Source organism: Mixophyes fleayi, chromosome 6, assembly GCF_038048845.1.
Source record: "Mixophyes fleayi isolate aMixFle1 chromosome 6, aMixFle1.hap1, whole genome shotgun sequence".
Taxonomy (NCBI): Eukaryota; Metazoa; Chordata; class Amphibia; order Anura; family Limnodynastidae; genus Mixophyes; species Mixophyes fleayi.
Window position 1 is genome coordinate 167,738,715 of NC_134407.1, and position 20,716 is coordinate 167,759,430.

At 40.2% G+C, this 20,716-nt stretch overlaps 2 protein-coding genes across 2 annotated transcripts in view; both read right to left on the bottom strand.

Moving 5' to 3' along the window:
* SMARCE1 (SWI/SNF related BAF chromatin remodeling complex subunit E1) overlaps positions 1–20,716 on the bottom strand; it is a 241,199-nt gene that overhangs the window by 26,079 nt on the left and 194,404 nt on the right. The window lies entirely within an intron of this gene.
* On the bottom strand, positions 9,896–12,034 carry LOC142160471 (keratin-like protein KRT222). Its single transcript, XM_075215353.1, has 3 exons — positions 11,928–12,034; positions 11,606–11,711; positions 9,896–10,185 (listed from the first exon to the last, which is right to left on the bottom strand). The coding sequence occupies exons 1-3, from the start codon at positions 12,010–12,012 to the stop codon at positions 9,978–9,980; spliced, it is 399 nt and encodes a 132-aa protein (XP_075071454.1). The 5' UTR covers positions 12,013–12,034; the 3' UTR covers positions 9,896–9,977.

Below are 20,716 nucleotides of genomic sequence, written 5' to 3' on the forward strand. Positions count from 1 at the left end.
GCTCTTGGTGAACACCAGGGGGTTCGTTAGACTCCGCACCACTGGCCGGTCAGCGCTGATCTAGAGTAAGGCAAGTACTCTATATTTATTACCTATATTACTGCATGTTACACAAGTGTTACAATTCTACCCTGTACTAGAAATGTTTACCTAATAAAGTGGCTACTGAGTGTATATGAACCTGTTACAGTTAAGGGCTACTGATATAAAGTTCTAGAACAGGTGGTAAGCGGTCACCTATAGCAGCCGCCTTTCTTGTAGAGTGTGTTGTGCTCGCAAATATTTGGATGCTCCCAGGTCTTAACTCTAGCGTAGTAGAAGTTTATATACAGTACCATAGCGCAGAGATACGAGGCAGTAACTGGAAAATAAAGGATGAAGTCAGGATCAGTTCAAGGGTCAGGGGTCCGTAGTAAGCAGGATAAATGGGGGCAGACCAGAGGTCAGGGCTTGTAGCAAACAAGGAGAATCCAATAAACAAGGTCAGGGGCAAACAGAGTTCAAGCAGGGTCTGTAAACAAGCCATGGTCACAACAGGAATCAGGCAGTGTATCTACAGAACTGGATCTGGTCAGCAGTGTGTGGCTCAAAACATTATAACTGGCAGGGAGACTAAGCCCTTCCTGCCTTCAATAGTAAAATTATCCAATCAGAACCACCGGACATCAGCCCACAAAATCATCCACAGGAGGCTGCATATTCAATCTGGAGCTTCTGCGCACGCGCACGACTTAGCTCTATACTGGGACGCAACTGTGAACAGCAGAGTTTTCCGGCTGTTGAGAAAACAGACGAGCCACTGCGGCTGCTGCTCGGACAGAACTATAGTTCACTTGTAAATTTAATAGATTAACGAATTCATTTGAGTTTTCAACGACGACTCTGGTTTTATGCATGGTGATGTCTTAACACTGGTATGTTTAAAAAAAAGCGTAATGTGACATCTGTTTTGGCAGGTGAATATCAACAACGCAAGGATTAGAGCAATTCCCTTAAAGTTTGGTCACAATATAGGACTACCATATTTTTGAAAAAAAAACAAAATGATGTGTGATAGTCTGTGTCTCTGTCTGTGTGTGTGTATATTAGGGAATTTAGACTGTAAGCCCCAATGGGGCAGGGACTGATGTGAGTGAGTTCTCTGTACAGCGCTGCGGAATTAGTGGCGCTATATAAATAAATGATGATGATGATGATATACCGCATTTTAAGATAGTCATAGGTTTAGAGCAGCTATATAAGATGTGACTTCACTGAACTGAAATGGATTTGCACACCAAGATGTCTCCTCAGAGATGACAGAAGACACAGAAACATCTAAGTGCAATAGTAATTATAGCCCACTTTTGGACATCTCAAGAAATTATTCCCCACCATAAAGCAAATAGGGAGCCTCAGGAACATCATTATTGAAGAGCACTGGACGACTGCGGTGCGCTCATTTTACATTTCAGAAGTAAATAATGTTTGCTGTGGTTCAGATCCACAGTTTTAGATAAAGTCTTACTGGCAGAGGGGTTGTATGCTTTATTGTTAAGGCATTTTCCTTTATTAATGAAGCACTGGGGGTTCAGGAATTATAGAGAGCCTTTATTGTTAAAGCAATAATGCCACCATGCACCTGTACCCATCTAGACCAGTCCTGGGGGTAAATGTATTAACCTCCGGATTGTTGAACTCCCGCGAGTTCGCCATCTTCAGCGCTTAAATTTAAGGCGGTGCTGCCTTGTAAAGAGAAGTTTCCCTTTACAAAGCAGCGCTGCTTTAAATTTAAGCGCTGAAGACGGCGAACTCGCAGGAGTTCAACAATCCAGAGGTTAATACATTTACCCCCTGGTAAATAAAAGTGACCATACTTCAGGAGATGTTCTCTCACAGCAGTCAGAATAATCTATGATTTGGACAACCATGTAGAGCCAACTGGTTGCACTCAAGCAAAAGAATCATATGGGACCCAGTTAGTTCAATCAGATAGTAGTTATTGTGAACCCGCATCAAGTAAGGATCAGCAGTCCTTTTGGACTTATACACGATTAGCGTATTTATAGCAAAGTGTATACCTTATAGAATTCATTACAGGACTTTTATTGTATTGCATTTGCAGCACATTTCTACCTCATCAGGCTGAATGGAGGTAGGATGAGACCTGCAGTTGGTTCCCAGATGGTGGGCATTCTTATGTAGATCCTTAAATGCTATGTGTCTGGGATAAGCCCCTCTCTGGTCACTCCCTGATTTAATATCTTATCATATATTCTAACAATCATACAATATATCATCTCTATTTTTGTCTGGAAACTGCTCCTGAAACCCTTTATCTGTCACAAAATGCCCACTGCGCACTTGTGACTTGGAAGCTTACTGTAAGGGAACACAGGATTCCAGCCCAAATCTCACACTCACTTCTTTCTCTAAGCCTACAGATTTACTGGTCCCTTTCCCAACACAGACACCAGCTTCCACACCTCTCCACCAACTGCCACCAGCTACATATAAGGCCCGTAGCAAACCTATTACTCAATTATCCGGTTATGCGCACTCTGTGCTCAAGTAGCTAAACAGTTAATCCTTTACACTCTGGTTTCTAAAGAGTTAACCCCAGACAAGCAATCTCTCTCTTTTAAACATGTAGTGGATTTGTTTAGAACAATAAGGACAGAATTATTAAATTGTTAGATTTAATATACAAACGGTACAATACTTACAGATAATAAAAAACAATTAGATAAAGATTTGACATGCAAATAAAAAATTGCAAACCGTTATAAAAACAAATGGGATGAAAGTACAGAGCATAACTTACGTATAATAATCTATTTCTGGGGGTAGGTAGAAAAGATGGACAGTCCTTCAATTAGATTGATCCCCAAGAAGCTGACCACTTTTTGTAACTGGTCTCAGTTTTTTAAAGACACCTTTACACCTTTCCCTACCTCCAGGGGGGTTGTGGTCTGTGACACATTTCACAATCACCATCTGCATGTTGCCTGATTTACTACCCAATTCTACTATGTGACTTAAGTTTTCTGTGGAGTGTCACACAGACCCAATTTTATTATTAATAGATCACCTATGAATTTACCTATCTATTGATACCAGATAGGCCTAGGTATAGGGTAAGCTGACCTTATACTCATTTCCTCATCTTCTCGGTGTGGCAAAATTCTTAATTTGACATATGAGCTGCCATTCATCATGCTATTGAGGATTATGTGGTTGGTCACTAATTTTATTGATTTTAAGTGGCATATTTGAAATTTAATTATTTTTTGTCTACATAAAATATAGCCAAGTCAGCACATGGTCTCCTTGAGCCAGACACAATGTTGAGCGGCTCCTAAAAGTCTATTCAGGTGTCAAAACTTCATCCTAGGCCAGGATATAGCTCACTGCAGGGGCCCTTGAAGCTGCCGCAGGTGACACTGCTATCTTTTAACACTGGGATGTGCAGAGCCACCGAATACACACACAACAGACTCCCTGACTTCACATTTTACACTTTAGTAGTTCAATTTATCAATGGATTCATTTCATATACCATATTTACACTGCAGTTGATTTAGGCCTTATTCCCCACAATTATGTGATGGCTTAACCCTCATTAATAACTGTAAGTTCTCTATATTCATGGCATTGTGGATTATTGTTACAAACTTACCGATCCATGGTCCAGCGCCAGTCTCTCTGCCAGTCTCTCTGCTGTCGGAGCCGCGCTTCTGGGTATTGGCGGTCACATGACTGCAATCTGGGGTGAGGAATTCAAATCTGCAAAAGGTATTTAAACCTTGCTCTGACACTCGGTTAGTGTCAGAGCAACTTGTAGGCTTTGTGGCTCCATTTTCTCCATGGATTCCTTGTGCTACATTCTTCTTTGCCTGACTCCTGTGTACCAGTGCTTCCTGTCTGACCATTCTTGTTTCTACTGCATTTTGTGCATTTTGTGTACCGACCCAGCTTGTTGACTATTCATTGCTAACTCCTTGTATACCAGACCTGGCTATCCTGACTCTGAGCTCCGCATTCTGGTTTTGCACTTCGCCACCCGATTGTGCACCAAACCCCGATCACCCTCACTCCGAGACCGCCTTCTGATTCTGTATTTTGCCTACCGATTGTGTACTAGATCCGATTCGCCTGACTACGAGAATCCTACTCGGCTGTCTGACTACCACTTCCATCCTCCTTTTACATACCGGGATTTTCACCACCTCTAGTGCTTCATCTTAGGGAAGGCCAGTGGACCGCGACCTCCGAGCTTTTGGCAGCTAAGTCCATCCAGCCGTGCAGCGGTTCTTGGTGAACACTGGGGAGCTTGTTAGACTCGCACCTCTGGTCGGCCAGCGTCAACCTAGATTAGTGCAAAATACTATCTCCTTTACAATTATGTAATTCATTACAATTATGTTATCACTGCTACTCCACTTCTTTTATAAGTAAAAAAAAAGTCATAAATAGGTCCTTTAAATTTTGGTGTCTGCTACAGTTGAGTTATTTCAAAACATTGAATGTCCTGTGGATATTCCTGGCTTATGTAAATAAATGCAGGCACATTAAGTTTCAATACTTTATTCCACACTCCTGTGAGAGAAGGATACCTCCGGTTAAGTCTTTGTTAAATATTACTCCTTGTTGCCACTTGCCCAAATAAATCACCTAGGCAATAAGGGTGAAAGATGCACCCTTTTATATTATATATAAAACATATAACACACAAAATGATAGCCAACCAGTGACAACACCAGAGGGTTCACTACTAATTACACACAACTATATCTCACTAGTGTCTGTATCTCAGTCAGTTTGATGCACAATCCAGGCTGCTGAGCCATGCTCCTCACTCCTGTATCAATGTGGTAGGGACTCAGCTCAATATCCTACTTCTTTTTTCAGCTCCACAAAGAAAGCACAGTCCACAGAGACTTTGATGTCCACACAGACACAATCCTGCACTAGTCTGAGAGGAGTAGCGACTCCTAGTTAGCATAGTCCTGAAGTGAAAAAGCAGCCTCATTTGTCCTACACCTGCATCTTTTTAAACTCCCTCTTTCACATGGTGGTGCGTCTTCAGATGAGCATTACCTTAGCCCACAGCCCCACCTGGAATTGGGTTTCAACTTATCAGGGCTGCCCATGGATCTCCCCCAGCCCTCAGTTCACTTGCAGGCACACTGTGTTTTGTGACCCCAGCCCGTCAACAAATGCAGGATGCGACTCATTGGACACCTGCTGCCTGCTTATAGAAGTAGCAGCCAGGAGGCATATTTCACAACTAACAATACCCCAAAGTAGACACGTTTACATAGTAGTTGCACTGTCTGAAACCCCACATAAAATACCGTACATACATGGTTAGCACAGGGCATTCCAAGCAGGGACAAGGATGGGTGTCCAGCAGCCTAAGCCTCTAGTCTCAATGCCTGGACACCCCCATCTTGTCACACTGTGGATATAAATGAACATCACACCACCCAGTTCCTACTACACCACACTGATCAGTCACTACAATAACACACCAAGCAGTCAGACCCAAACCATAACAAGTGACATTATAGTTATGTAGATGCAGGGACCTGGCCATAGTCACCATGCTATTTTGATTACAGCAGGACCCCATGGCAAGATCAGCAGGCTGAAGGCTGAGATATGAGGAAATTAGTAAAAAGGCATGCAGAAGTGACAGAAGAGGTACTTAATAGGACTAAGGGGCCTATTTATCAATATTTATTAAAATTGACTCCGGCAATAAGTAGGACTTTTGACCACTGCTTATAACATAGATAAAAATAATTACTTAGCATAACTTAACAAAAATATATTGATACAGTGGAGGCATTTTAAAAATTCTACTCTTTATTACCTCTTGTGTTTAGAGGTCTGGTTGGATGGCCATCCAGCCAGCCTTTCATCACTCTTGACAAAGTATGATGAGGTGTCAGCAGCGTTTGATAATAAAAATACTGGCTGGAGAATAAACCTTTCATCACATGCGGTGGGATGAGTATCTCACTAATGGAGTTCCGGAGACTGGACCCACACGGTTCTGCTAGTTGGTGGATGGGTTATTCCATATTCATTTTAATTCTAGATAGCGTTCTTCTTTAACGTAGATAAACATTTTCCCATCAATTTTCAAATATCTAAAATGTGGGAAACACTCAAATAATTGTCATTTTCATAGTCAATACTAACCTCTTCATGGATACTGGCACATATGTGTGTTTACTTTTATTTAAAAATAATGGATATTTTTAATAGCAAAACTTTTTGAAGTTTGAATGTATATTTATAACTAAATCGTTCAATATAATCAATATTGAAATCTATTTACAGACAGAGCATTTACAATTTCTGTGCATTCGATTGGGACACATTCACAAATATTCAACAACAATTTGCAACAGTAAAGTGGTGTATTTTTCAACATAATATAATGAAAATTTTGTGCAATGAAAAACATTCACGTATTCTAGATATGTCTAGAAATTGTGATTGTATTCATCTATGGGTTTTTTGTATTGTATATATATATTTATAATCAATTCAATAAAAATAGTAATTGTCCACATTTGTGGACATTTAGCACTCGTGGGTATTTTTGTGTCAATGTATATTCTATAAGTATTTTTTGTGCCAGTGCGTCTGGCTGTCGGTGGCTATTTATGACATCACTCCCACTCCGTGGTGCGAGTCTCCGCTTCTCTCAAATTCTTGGTAGTTAAGGACATCGGAAGTCCACCATCAAATGGTGGCTGGGCTTCCACCATTGAAGCTTTCGATGTGATGGCAACTAACCATCACATCAAAAGAATTTGATGAAAAAAGTATTCATATCATTTGCGCATGCATTAAAAACCCTGTATGCGCATGCGCAATACCCCTGCAGTGTGGCTGGCTGGCGATGGGACTGGGGGCGGGGGCGGGGCAGGACACAGAGTGGTGACTCACTGGAAGAGGCGGAGCAAGATAGGACAACACTGTTCCTGCCATCAGTGACTGACTGGTACAGCTGCTGTGCTGCACACAAAGTGCACTTGCAGGCAGCTGACTGAGTGTGGGACTGTGACAGGTCTGTGTGTGATTCTGTAGTTAGCTGTGCTCTCATTGATTCTATGATAAAGTGAAATTCAATCAGAGCTATCAATGTGAAAATGCTTTGAGGAAATCAAAAATTTCCTACATTATAAAAACAACAGCGAAATACCAGATGACTGCAACGATATACAGTATTTATCAAATGTCATCCACTGTTAGATATGTTGTCCGAAACATTTGCTAACATCACCAATGTTCATCCCTTCTAAAGACACAGAAGCAAGTAGTGCTTCAAATTCAAACCCAATTTGTCCTCACCTAAAGTATGGGTGAGGGCATCTCTAGATAGATATGTCTCAAAATTTAAAAAAATGTACCAAAAATCCAACTCCACGATTACAGAATTTGGAGTGATTGGTGATACTGTGATAAGACTATGTAACGGATTAGAAGATAAAAACCACAAGCTGTTTTTCAATAATCTTTTTACCTCTATACTTATTATTATAAATCTGATGGCAAAATAAATTTTTGTTGTTGGTACCATTAGACGAAACAGAATTAAAGATTCTGGTGCCAAGCTCGTCAACTCTAAAACTTTAGCGAAATGTGGTAGAGGATCAATTTCGGCGGCCACATCAACAGACAAGGTGACAATAATACAGTGGGCAGATAATCATTTTGTTTATATGATCTCTACATATGCAGGAATAGAACTGCAAGAAAAATGAAAGGCTTATGCCCAAGTAACAAGGCCGTTTGTTGTCAACCAACACAAGTTTATGGGGTGAGTAGATATGTACGAGATAGGATGATTGTGCACTCACTACCCTCATTCAGTCAATTATCAAAAAATTTACCATAGGATAGTCCTCCCATTTTCTTAATGTTTTCATAGTAATGGATCCTTTTCAACAATAGCGGTAAATATAACAAGAGTTTACCAGAATTCAAAGCGGGAATTGCAGCAACATTAATTCAAATGGGCGAAAACACCAAAAAAAAGGGGAAGGCCTTCTAAATCTAATGTGGAAACACCACTGTAATGAACATAGAGGAATTACAATATAAGGATTGACCAATAACATAGCTGAGGGGAATAAGTCCTAATCATAACTGAAGTTAAATTTAGGTACTAAGGTGTAAAATTTGTCAGAGGGTCTGGTGTGTGTTTACCTGGTGGCTCTGCCCACTTCTATGTTAAAAAGATAACAGCACCACTTTCAGGGGAAACTGAGCAGCTTCAAAGGCTCCTGGGGTGTCACACAAAGAAGTTGAAGAAATCAGTTTAAGCTCAAATAATACACTGGACTTAGGCCTGTTTGGTATCAGTAAATTGGTAAATTCATAATGGATCTATTAATAATAAAATTGGGTCTGCGTGACACTCCACAGGAAAGTTTGGTCACAGTAGAATTGTGTAGTAAATCAGGCAACATGCAAATGGTTATTGTAAACAGTGTCACAGACCACAAGCCCTAAAGTAGGGGCAGGCTGGGCTGGGGGACAGGGGGGCATCTTCCCCCCCGGGCTGGTACCATAGTAGGCTACCTTTGGCTGGGTCACTGGGCCACCTGCCTTTTTTTCTTTAGAAGTCAAGTCTTGCCACCTGGGGCCCTGAAGGAGGGGACAGATGTGGGAGTGTCTTCAAAAAAGCAGACACCAGTTACAAGAAAGGGTCAGTTTTTTGGGAAATCAATCATGATTGATAAGCTGTCCATTTTCAACCCAGTTTCCCTTGGTGCAGAATACACCTCTTGTCTGTTATACTCCTTATTTAATCACTTTATTATAAATCTGTTTTGCTTATGCATGTCATGTCAGTTGTTCTTAATTGTTTTTGTTTTTATAAACTGTAAGCATTGTACTTTTTGTATATTAATTCTAAAATTTAGTTAGTGATGTCCTTATTGCTCTAAACAAATTCACTGCCTGTTTAGAAGAGACAGATTGCTTGGCTGGGTTAACTCTTTAGATACCAGTGTGTGTAGTGTTAACTGTTTAGCTACCAGAGCACAGAGTGTGCGCAATTGGGTAATTAAGTTATAGGTTTGCTACGTAGCTGGTGGCAGTTGCGGAGAGGTGTGGATGCATATGTCTGTGTTGGGAAAGGGACCAGCTAACTCTGTAGCCTGAAAGAGAGGTGAGTGTGAGGTTTAGGCTGGAATCCTGTGTGTTCCCTTACAGTAAGCTTCCAAGCCACAAGTGCGCAGAGTACAGTTTGTGACTGGTAAATGTTGTTAGGAGAGGTTTCCTGGCAAAATAGAAGTGATATATTGTTTGACAGTGTGAATATATGATAAGATATTAAATCAGGGAATGGCTAGAGGTGGCTATTTGTGACAACCACTAAAAAAACAAAAAGTTGGCAGAAAGTTGTACCTGAAATATGATTGGATGGAGTTGGACATTATCCAAAAACAAATGAATGTTAAAAATCCTCCACGATGCCACGACAAAAACTGTATCAGGCGCACTCACTACATTTGCGGAAAATGCAAAGATTCAGTGTGTCCGGAATATATAATATATGGACTCACCAAGACCAACGTACACATATGTGATCGGTTAATTATTCTGGATTTTCACCGTGTGTGTATATATATATATATATATATATATATATATATATATATATATATATGTATATATATATATATATATATATATATATATATATATATATATATATATATATATATATATATATATTCTTAACTTATCTTTTCAATAAAATATAGCAAAGAAAGTTTTTATTATTTATCTGTACAGTTATAAATTTGTGGGTTAAACCAAGTGGCAATTGTAAAATGAATATGTTTATATTTTACTACTAAAAAGATCAAAACATAAGCTGCCATCCCAATGTTCTTAATTGTGTACTTTATTACATTTTCATATAACATTTAAGCCATTATTTTTTCTCTGGATTGATGAGTACTGATTCAAAGACTCCCAGTGGAAGTTTGGCATGATTTTCTCATAGTTAACACAATGTCTGTGCTAGGTAGCTTATCTTCTTTGGGTTGGGTTTCATTCTCAGCCGCCAGGTGGAGTTCAAATGTTATGGATACAGATTTCTTTCTTAGCTGGGGATTGTCCTTAAAGAAGGAATTTTCCCATTCCTTAACCGTTTCATCCACTTTAGCTGTTCTGCAAAGCATTTTATTATCATTATTATTGTACTTTATTTATTTGGCACAAGAAGAGTTTTGCAGCACTGTACAGTAAGTAACAAGACAAGCAGATGCCATAACATAGCATAGCATAAAATAACTTGACATAGTATAACATGAAATAATATAATATGACATAATATAACATGACGCAGTATAACATGATATAATTGGCAAGACATAATATATAGCATGACAATTATCTTACACACAATACAGGGGTAACAGAACAGGTAACGTGGTATAATGCAGATGTGGATGAGGTTGAGGTAAGGACATAGCAACGAGGTAGAGCAAGAGAAAACTGGCTAATATGGTAGGCTGAAAACAAGCATTAGGGAAGATATAAACCAATATAAATATTGTGATAGGAACCCTGTAAATTAGCTCCGGTAGCAGCCTCAGTCAGTGCTGTATGTTTGGGTGGCAATTAAGGGTCTCCAGCCAGGAAAATTTTTCAACATTTCAATATAAAAGTGCAACAAAACTAAACTTGCACTGAAAATAAGAGACTTTGAGCCCCATAGGATGTGCTTCTTCAGACCTTACTAATACAAGTGAAGGTAATCTGCTTAACAGTTTGTCTCTGGAATCTGATCTACTGCCTTTCTGCAGATATACATAGGCCTTACTAGGCACTTTCCTAGCATCTTCTCTGAATTCTCCCAGCTCCCCTGCAGGTCTGTACTCCACAGTCCTCTAGTCAGCCATCTCCTCAGACCTGGCTGAGCCTCTTCTCAGACCTACAGCCTGACACCACACCCCAGACTGGGCTCTATACTGGGCTGTCCATAAACCAGCAATTTTCTTTGGTGGTTTCTTGGTGACAACAAGACCACACTGTTTCCTTGCAGCTGCCATATTGTTCTCTAGTATAGCCTCCACCTCAATGACTAACTCATTACGTTCACCCTCCAGATTTTGTAACTGTTATTGCATTATTCATATGTCATTCATTGTGTGTTTTTATTATATCCAAGCGCTGTACCTTTTTATATCAAATCTGAAATTTAATATGTTTGTCCTTGTTACTCTAACTAATCCATAAAAAGAGAAGTAACACTTGGCTGTGTTAACTTTAGATTGCTTGGCTGTGTTAAGACTTTGAATGCTAGTGTATGAAGATAACCCCTTTTGGCTAGCAAAGAGCATAGTGTGTGCTAGTATGTACATTTATGTAACAGGGGTATAGGGTCCTATTGCCCTAATACAATAGGTGGTGGCAGTAATTCAATTGTTTATGGATGTTAGAGTACTGCTTTGAGGTGTGATTCCGATATATCAGTAACCTGTGTGATAGGAGAGTGTAAGATTGAGATCTGAAATCATGTTTAATCCTTAACAAACACCAAAGTCACAGCACAGTGAGTGCATTCATGACAATAAGCAATACTTACTCTATTGTGCCACTGACCTCTGCAACCTCTTCCATAATATTTCCATGAAAATGTACTTGCTTAGTTGTAGCTTCTCTGTAACTCTCAGCGTTACATTCAACAGAGCCTGTAGTAATACACATATACACATGTTTAGGGTGTAATTAAACATTGGGCAATGTAACTGGTGCAACCCTTATCACTGTTGCTGTGAGAATTTATATTTGTAATTTAAAAAACCCAGAAGTAGTTAAATATTGATATATTTGTTATATATATATATATATATATATATATATATATATATATATATATAGCACTATAGTACTTAAATTTCCCTTACTTTGAGTGTTGTCATTAAGGCAGTTCTCCTCTTCCTTCAGTTTTGCTACATTAACATCCTGGGAAGTCTCTTCTGCAGTTGCCATCCTTAGATGTATTTAGCACTGAGTGACTGCTAAGAATACTGACAAAATGAGCTTGGAACTTTGTATTGTTTCACAACAGGGTTCCATCTCCTTAGAGTCTATACATTGTGAGGTCAGATGGCAACATCATTCTACCAATAGATTGGAAAAGCAAACACATTTCTACCAATAGATTGGAAAAGATGTTTCACAGCTGTGTAATCACTTTATTTAATTATTCAGATTCTTTAGCATGATCTATAATGAAATAAATTAATTTGAATTGTCTAAAAAAAAATATAACTATTTTAACCCGTTAACACCTGTCCACTGTATTTTTACAGGCAGCAATGGGTCTTATTCCTAGGTGGCATATTTTTTAGCTGTTAAGGCAATATTAGAAAAGAATATAATATCACTAGATCCAACTTCACAAGGTCTTTGTCTATAACCTCCCCCTTTCCAAGAAATGCAATATGTTCCTTGGTTGCCCTCAGGTCATAACTCGTGGTAGTAGTCTTTCATAAAACACAATATTGTTGGTGGGGTGGACAAGAAAAGGAAGGAAGTAGCAGGCGACAGCAACACTAGCAGGATAAGTCCAAAATGTAGGCCTAAGGTCAGGGCAGGCTGAGTTCAAAGGTGTGTTCAAAAGACAAGCCAAGGTCAGGGCTGACTGCATTTAGTATAATACATTGGTAGCACAGACTGAGGTCTGGGCTGGCAGAGTTCAAGGCAAAGTCCGGTCAACAGGCTAAAGTCAGTTCAGGAAGAGGTTAATTAGCTGATCCAAAAAACAGGCAATGGTCAGGGAATGGCAGGAAAAAACAGCAAAATCCAAGCTACGGTCCAAGTCACAACAGCGGATCAAACAGATCAATACAAACAGCACACCAGCTTTAGCAGAAACTATCACCAGCACAAGTGATACACAGCTAGTGTTCTTTACTCACAAGGGGGCCAGCCTGATTAGCTGCACTTGATCTGGAGGCTTAAATGAACAGATTAGTTAGGCAACAGCAACCGGCTAGATTCTGGCAGCGCAATAATAGAAATATGCTGGTTGCCGTTACTAGTGATGCCTACTGCGTCTATTAACAGTAGCAGCTAGAAATGTAGCCACAGTCGTCGAAACACGTAAGGTCAGATTCTGACAGCAGAATATGTAATATTTTACAGTCAAATATGGAATGATCTGTAGAATCCTTATGCACCATTTACAGACCAGAAAATTTTGAAAATCAGCTTTGGTCCCGCTATACAGTTTGGTTTGAGCAAGTGCAATTAGATTTCTACCAAAAACAAATAGTTTTGCGGTACAAGATGGTAGTGTTTTTGGTTGAGAACAAGTTTTCACCAGTCAATGGAGGAGCTGGGCATGGTACACACTGCTGCACCTAATTTTGCGGCGTAATATAGAAACAAGATTTTCCTTTGCAGAGTTGGAATATTTAAATAAGTTAATGGAGTCCGGAAGGCCATACCTAGCTGTTCGAAGGGGTACACGACAATTTCCACTTGGAAAAGGACTTCAATTTTGCACTAGCCCAGAGCTTGTGGTCTTCGGGTTTTATGCTATACTTTTAAATAGACCAATTTTATGCATGCTGCAATTCGGATAAGCAATTCTAGGCATATAGGGCACAATGTAATAAAAATCCCACAAGTGACACATGTAATAAAAACAGATGTGATGGTCTCTCAATATCATAATTCATTTAAGACATAAATGAGGCTAAACCGACCAGTATTTTAGCAGAAACACTGAAAAGTTTAATTCAATTAAAAGGGGGGTATGGTACTAAAGTGGTAGGTAGTTGGACTTTGATGTGATGTTTACACTTTTGCACAGTGAATTTTTCTGCCTTCCTGTGTAACTCATAGAGCGTTACATATAGGTGGTCCCTGCCGTCACTGGAGGGAGCTGTAGGAGGACGAGGTGTGGGCCTTCTAGGTGTACACACAATTATGCAGAAAGCCGCGTCATCACGAGAAAGGTGCAGAGAGAGCCCATTGTGTGCTGACAAAATGTCAGAGAGAGTGCAAAGTATTCTTAGAGTGTATGGAACTACTACATGCAGAAACACTGGATATGCAGCCAGGCAAATATATTTAATGGACTTAAGCAAGTGCAGATGGAGTAAAGAAGTAATAGAGCTTAATATCTACTGGATGCATTTGGAGAAGTTGTGCTTTATTACTGCTATGATCTGTGTTGGAGGAGTTTGACATTTGAATTCATGTCCATTGCAACCATTATGATATGTGCAGGAGGAGACGGCATTGGAAAATAAAAACTGTTTATTTTTACTGTGAGATGGTTGGGAGCCCAACATTTATTTGACTTTGCCCTGATCACCGATAGTGGCCAATGTTCATTGTGTTTAAACACCCGTATTTAAGGGACCCTCTGGTCGTGGATGCCACACCAACGCTATAGCCAGAGCAGAAGAGGAGGGCAACAGCGTGCAGGTACCACTTCACACCATGGTTCCTAGATAAGTGACCGCACAACACCATTACCAGAGAGGTTACAGGCCAGGCGAGAGCATCATTCTACCAAGGCAAAGTAATCTGTTCATCAGTATGATGCTGCAGCCTCTGGTCATTGTGGGATTGGTGTTGAAACAGCAACAGATCAACTCTTAGAATTGTCAGACATAGAGATATGTGAAAGTCTGAAAACTTCCATTAACAATTTGCCTCACTTTGGATGCAACATATCACAACTTTCTCTGTTAGAATTTTGATAGTAAGTGTTCCACACAGAATTCCTTCTATCGATTGGACTACTCTTATTGTTTCTGTTCTGCATCATAATTGGTGAAACTCGAAAAAGGTAGCATATGTAGACAAAGAAAGACTGAGAGAGAAGAGGAGAGTGAAAAAGACAAATGAAAAGGTGAGAGAGAAGAAAGAATAAAGAGAGACAAAAGTGTGAAAGCAGAAAAAGATAGTGTAAAAATACAGATAGTGAAATAATGCTGAGTTTGGCATATGCTCTTTTGTTTACCGTAAAATACACACATAACCTGCATGCCCACAAAAAAACGTACACATACATCCGAATACAGGACATGTGGTACTTGGTATAGTGTTTTTACCTCTTTACACTTGGAGAGGTGGAAGGGGGAGTGAAGTCGTGATGAGGAACTGACAATACAAATTTTTAGCCTGATAAAGGAATTTACTGTGCCACAGTTAATTGTGCGTGATGAAATTATACCAATTGACTTAATATCCCCTGTTATTGAAAAGGAGAGTGGCACTGTGGGTGTGTAGCACAATGTCTCTTTAAACCATGAAGCACTGGCTCGCAAGCATGAAGCTTTCGCTAGCACTGTTGCTCTTGTATCTAGTGATACATCTTCATCATCATCAACATTTATTTATATAATGCCAGCAAATTTTGTAGCGCTTTACAATTGGGGACAAACACTAATAAACAAACTTGGTAAAATAGACAAATAGGTGAGAAGGCCTTGCTCGCAAGCTTACAATCTATGGGACAATGGAAGTTGGATATATGAAGTTAAGTTTACATATTGTATTTCGGTCCAGCCAGATTGCAAAGGTAAAAAAAAGACAAAAAATAAATAAATAAAACAAAAGGGATTAGTATGCTATATGATCCAGTCACACAGCATTTTTTGGCAGAGGGTTGTTGTCTTGTGTGAATTGTGTAACGGGTGGCAATAGGGTAATCTAGTGAGCTTAAGAAGGTGGTTGAGGAATACTATAAGCTTGCCTGAAGAGGTGAGTTTTCAGAGAACGCTTGAAGGTTTGTAGACCAGAAGAAAGTCTTATTGTGCGAGGGAGGGAATTCAATAGAATGGGTGCAGTTCGAAAGAAGTCCTGTAAATGGGAATGGGAGGAGGTAATGAGAGTGGATAAGAGACGCAGATCTTGTGCAGAACGGAGGTATCGAGGTGGGAGAAATTTTGACACAAGTGAGGAGATGTTTGTTGGTGCAGCTTTGTTGATGGACTTGTAGGTTAGTAAAAGTATTTTATATTGGATTCAGTAAAAAACAGATAACCAGTGTAGAGATAGACAGAGTGATTCAGCAGAGGAATAGCGATTTACAAGGAAAATCAATTTGGCCGCTGTGTGCAAAATAGGTTTGTAGGGGTTTGAGTCTGTTTAGGGGAAGACCAGTAAGGAGGGAATTGCAATAGTCAATGCAGGAGATGATGAGTGCATGAATTATGGTTTTTGCAGTGTCTTGTGTGCGATATGTGCATGTTCTGGAAATGTTTTTTAGCTGTATGTAATTTAGATATAGAGTCGATGTGAGGAACAAAGGATAGTTCTGAGTCAAGGATCACACCTAGGGAGCGAGCTTGAGGGGTGGGGTTTAAGATCATGTTGTCAACAGAAATAGAAATGTCAGGTATGCTTCTGTTGGTGGGTTGGAATATTAACTCTGTTTTAAAAAGATTGAGTTTGAGTTGGCAAGAGGGCATCCAAGATGATATGGCAGAAAGACAGTCAGTTACACGGGACAACACAGATGTCGAGAGATCAAGGGAGGATAAATAAATTTGGGTATCATCGACATAGAGATGATACTGAAATCCAAAGGAGTTTATTAGTTTTCCAAAAGACGTGGTATAGACAGAGAACAGCAGAGGACCTAGTATGAGCCTTGTGGTACTCCAACTCATAAAGGATGATTTCTCTGGATTCACCTCTTGATCCAGAGAAATTAACACTGAAAGAGTGATTAGAAAGGTAGGATGAGAACCAGGATAGGACAGTGTCTTGATGACCTAGGGATTGTAACGTTTGTATGAGAAAAGAGTGATCAACAGTGTCAAATGCAGCAGAGAGATCCAGGAGAATTAGAAGAGCGTAATGGACTTTAGTTTTAGCAGTGATCAAATCATTGACAACCTTAGTCAACACAGTCTCTGTGGAGTGTTGAGAACGAAAGCCTGACTGAAGAGGATCCAATAGGTTGTTTGCGAGTGTGTGAGGTGAGTGTAGTCAAGTCTCTCTAGAAGCTTGGAGGGGCAAGGGAGCTAAGAGATGGGATGGTAATTTGAGAGAGAGTTTGAGCCAGAATTTTGTTTTATCAGAATAGGGGTAATCACTGCATGATTGTATAATGATGGGAAGATACCAGTGGAGAGCGAGAGATTACAGATTTTAGCTAGAGGTGGAATGAGCACAGGAGACAGGGATCTACCAATTTGTGAGGGAATATAATCAAGAGGACATCAGGTAGAGAAGGAAGATGAGAAGAGAATAGATAATTCATCTTCATGTGGGAGATCGAATGAAGAGAGGGTGTCAGAGGGTGCAGGTGCAACAGAAGTAGCTAAAGCACTGGTCCCCCTGTTGATGACTCGTCAGCATGGATGAGTGTGTGTAGTTCTGTGACTTTTGCTGATTCTGTCCTGTGTGCCTGAACATTCTGCCTGGTGTAGCTGTCAATCTACAGGCACCACCTCCTTCATTTAGGAGTTCATCAAGCTACCACATGACAGGATGATGCGTGACTCTGAGATGGCGAATGGCCTCATCTGCAATGCTTGAATGCAACAGGGCAGATGAGGAAACCACCTGGGGACTATTGGCCCCTTGGCAAATTTGCATAGGCCATACCCAGACGTGCTATTGAGTTACGATACTGCATGTAGTCCTGACACCTCTGCTTAGTTAGCTCATGTTCTATGTAGTGGAGTCAGCATCTCTCCTGCCGCACCTTGGAGGGTGGCCTTTACTTTCCATGTATCACATTGGTCCTTCATCTCCCCATCTCACCATTACCAATAGCTCAGAGAGCACAGTACCAGTGTTAAGAAGCGTTATTATTATTATTATTATTATTATTATTATTTCTATTAATATTATCTTTTATTCATAAGGCTCCAGAAAGGTCTATAGCACCGTACATGAAATTTACAGAAGACAGCAATGATCCATAATAAATTACATAATACATTATTAAACTAAACATATTTATACGAAAACCAGACATCTGTTAAATAACAGATTAAACACAGATAACTTGGTATTGCAGATCAAGTTATTTAAGGGACAGTGAGTAAGAGTGATGGCAATGTCCTACGGGAAGTAGGTCTGGCCTCAAGTAAACAGGGCTAGGGAAGCAGGCTGAGAAGTACAGAGGGTGATGAAATAGTCAAAGGAGAACACGAGAAAAGAGGGCCCTGTTCGTGACAGCTTACATCCTAAAGGGAAGGGGAAGGCACAAATACAGTGGTATTGATTGAAGAAGTGTAGTCCTGTGCAGAGGCAAGGAGTTGTAAGGAGGACTGATAGTCTGGAATAAAGAAATTAGTTTTAAGAGCATGAAACCTTGTAAAGGCGTGGAAGATCGTTCCACAGGTGAGGAGCAGCACAGGCAAAGTACTAGAGACGGTAGTGGGAATTTAGTTTAGATTTAAAGTCCACGGGGAGCCAGTCTAGTGACTGGTAGAGAGGGCAGTAGAGAGAGAGCGTTGGGAGAGAAAAATAAGGCTGGCACCTGAGGATATACTGAAGAGGGTCAAGGTGGGAATTGGCTATGCATGTAAAATCTTTCTCCATTTCTCCAGCTTTCCCTGCTTTTGTTTGCACCTCATGTTCCTGAATCTCAAGATTCATCATCCATTTGAGATTTACCAGATCACATTAGACTATGTCTCCATTTAAAGTCTTTGCCCTACTTTCCTTCCTTTCCGTCCTGATCCTGTTGTCACTGCTGGTGGATGTTTCAGAGTTTATATGCTATTGCAAATGAACCTGATCCATTTTTAGAATCACCACCCCCACATTGTAATTAATTAAGAAAAATTACATTGTTTATTTCTTTCATTGACATGTCAGATTATTTTGACTTGTCCAGTGATCTGTATTGCCAAATGTGGAAACGTGAGTACTTTTTATACCTACTGTACTGTATATAAAAAAATTATGTGAATTTTAAGAAGAGCGCTGCTGATAAATTCACAAGGCTTTATGCTGTATATTAGGACTCATTATAGTGCGGTAAAAATGAAGCCAAACAATTCCATCGATAACTCCATCCTGTCAGTGGTACCCACACAGGGTGTCATAGAAGTCACTTGTGTCATTGAACAGACAACTTTTTTGTTGATCTGGAATTATTTGCCTTACTTTTAGAGTGATCAATATAGGTTTGTTTTGGCCAGTAGTCAATGGGAAATAATACATAACCAATATAGTAATTGCTCTAGTACAGCAAATCAATATCAAATTGTATGGATTTAATTGTGTTTCTATTGCTATGCTGTCCTGAATGGTGATGAACAACTATACCTCTCTTACCCCCACTTATATTCCCAAAAAAAATTTAATGCAGATTTAAGTAAAATGAAAACTATTTCAATGCGCATACTCAAAGAGTATAGTTTGATTTGGCTCCTTATGTATGTCAGCTCTTAAAAAGTAAACATATTTTAAACCATATTTACGCTATCATGGTGCGTAAGTATACACCCTTGTTACTACTGGGACGGTTCCGACTGAACATATGCCCTACTTACCTTCAGGAGAGAAGGGGTGGGGGGGAGGGAGGGGTGAGTCAAACTGTATAAGAGCTTAATAATTTAATTTCAGGTACAATATATTGATCTTCACCAGATGCAGCATTACATGTTTTGGCCCTGCCCCTTGGTGACCTTGCCTTCCCCATGTTGATGTTAAGCAGAGGAGAGTGCCTGATAGTGTGAGATGGGCGCTGTTGATGTATGCAGTCGCATCACCGGATAGGCGGAACCCGCCACTTCATCGGTGGGGAGCTTGGCCAACAGCGCAGCATGAAAGTGCCAACGCTGGAAATAGGGGTATCAGGGAGTCTATAAAGACTCTGGCTTCCCATCCTTAGAGGAGGTGGTCATATTACCGGGGAACCGGGACAAGTGAGAAGGAGGTCCCTGACTCCCATGGGGTTTGTAGTGGGGGAGGGGGTGTGCACGGCTAATGGCCCGGGGCAACAGTGTTAAGTAGTCCCGGTAGGGGTTAGAATAAAGGGGGTACGTGGCAGATATCACGGGCCACAAAAGAATTACTCCTTCATGGAGTTTAGACCCCCCAATGTGAAAGAACCCCATAAATGAATAGCCCATAGGGCCATATTTCTTACTTTTGCAAGACTATGCTATGCTAAACCTATTCCTACTCCTATCACAACAACCACATCACAGAGCAGAATGAATTGATACATTCCGTTCCAATCCCAGCTATATTTATACACTATAAATTCTGCAACATGGGAATTTACAAATACAGTGCAGAATGGCTATCCTGCCAATTAGGAAAGCAAAAGCGGAACTCAAATATTGTATAGCCAGAACTTCTCATCTTTGCAAATTTTGACGTTTTCTGCCAGATGTCTCTCCCCCATAATCCCTTCCTCTGCTCACAGAACTCTCCTGTCAAGCTTTTAAAGAACAACATTTAGAGTGGTAATCCCAAATCACCAGCACAATTTATAAGAAGATTCTCAGCTGTCATATGGAGAAGTTTTGCTAAAACTAACAGTGCTTGAGAAACACTTATTGCTTATCTAATTGGTCCAAAATTATACAAGAACCTAGTAACTGTTAGGAACCCCTCCAGCCGGCACAACACAACCCGGAGTCTACTCTGCCAGTCAGGTGTTCACTGGAGCCCCTGATGGTGGGGACAGACTGGGCTGCAGACTGACAGAGGGTCGTGAAGTGTGTACCGGCTGGGGAGAACCCAGGCAAGAAGA

What these genes read in the sequence shown, in the direction of transcription:
- LOC142160471 (XM_075215353.1), bottom strand. Translation starts at nt 12,012, where the DNA reads ATGGCAACTGCAGAAGAGACTTCCCAGGATGTTAATGTAGCAAAACTG. An exon ending in CCTTAATGACAACACTCAAA is followed by an intron (nt 11,712 to 11,927) that starts GTAAGGGAAATT and finishes GTATTACTACAG; the next exon opens with GCTCTGTTGAATGTAACGCT. An exon ending in GAGGTCAGTGGCACAATAGA is followed by an intron (nt 10,186 to 11,605) that starts GTAAGTATTGCT and finishes AATGCTTTGCAG; the next exon opens with AACAGCTAAAGTGGATGAAA.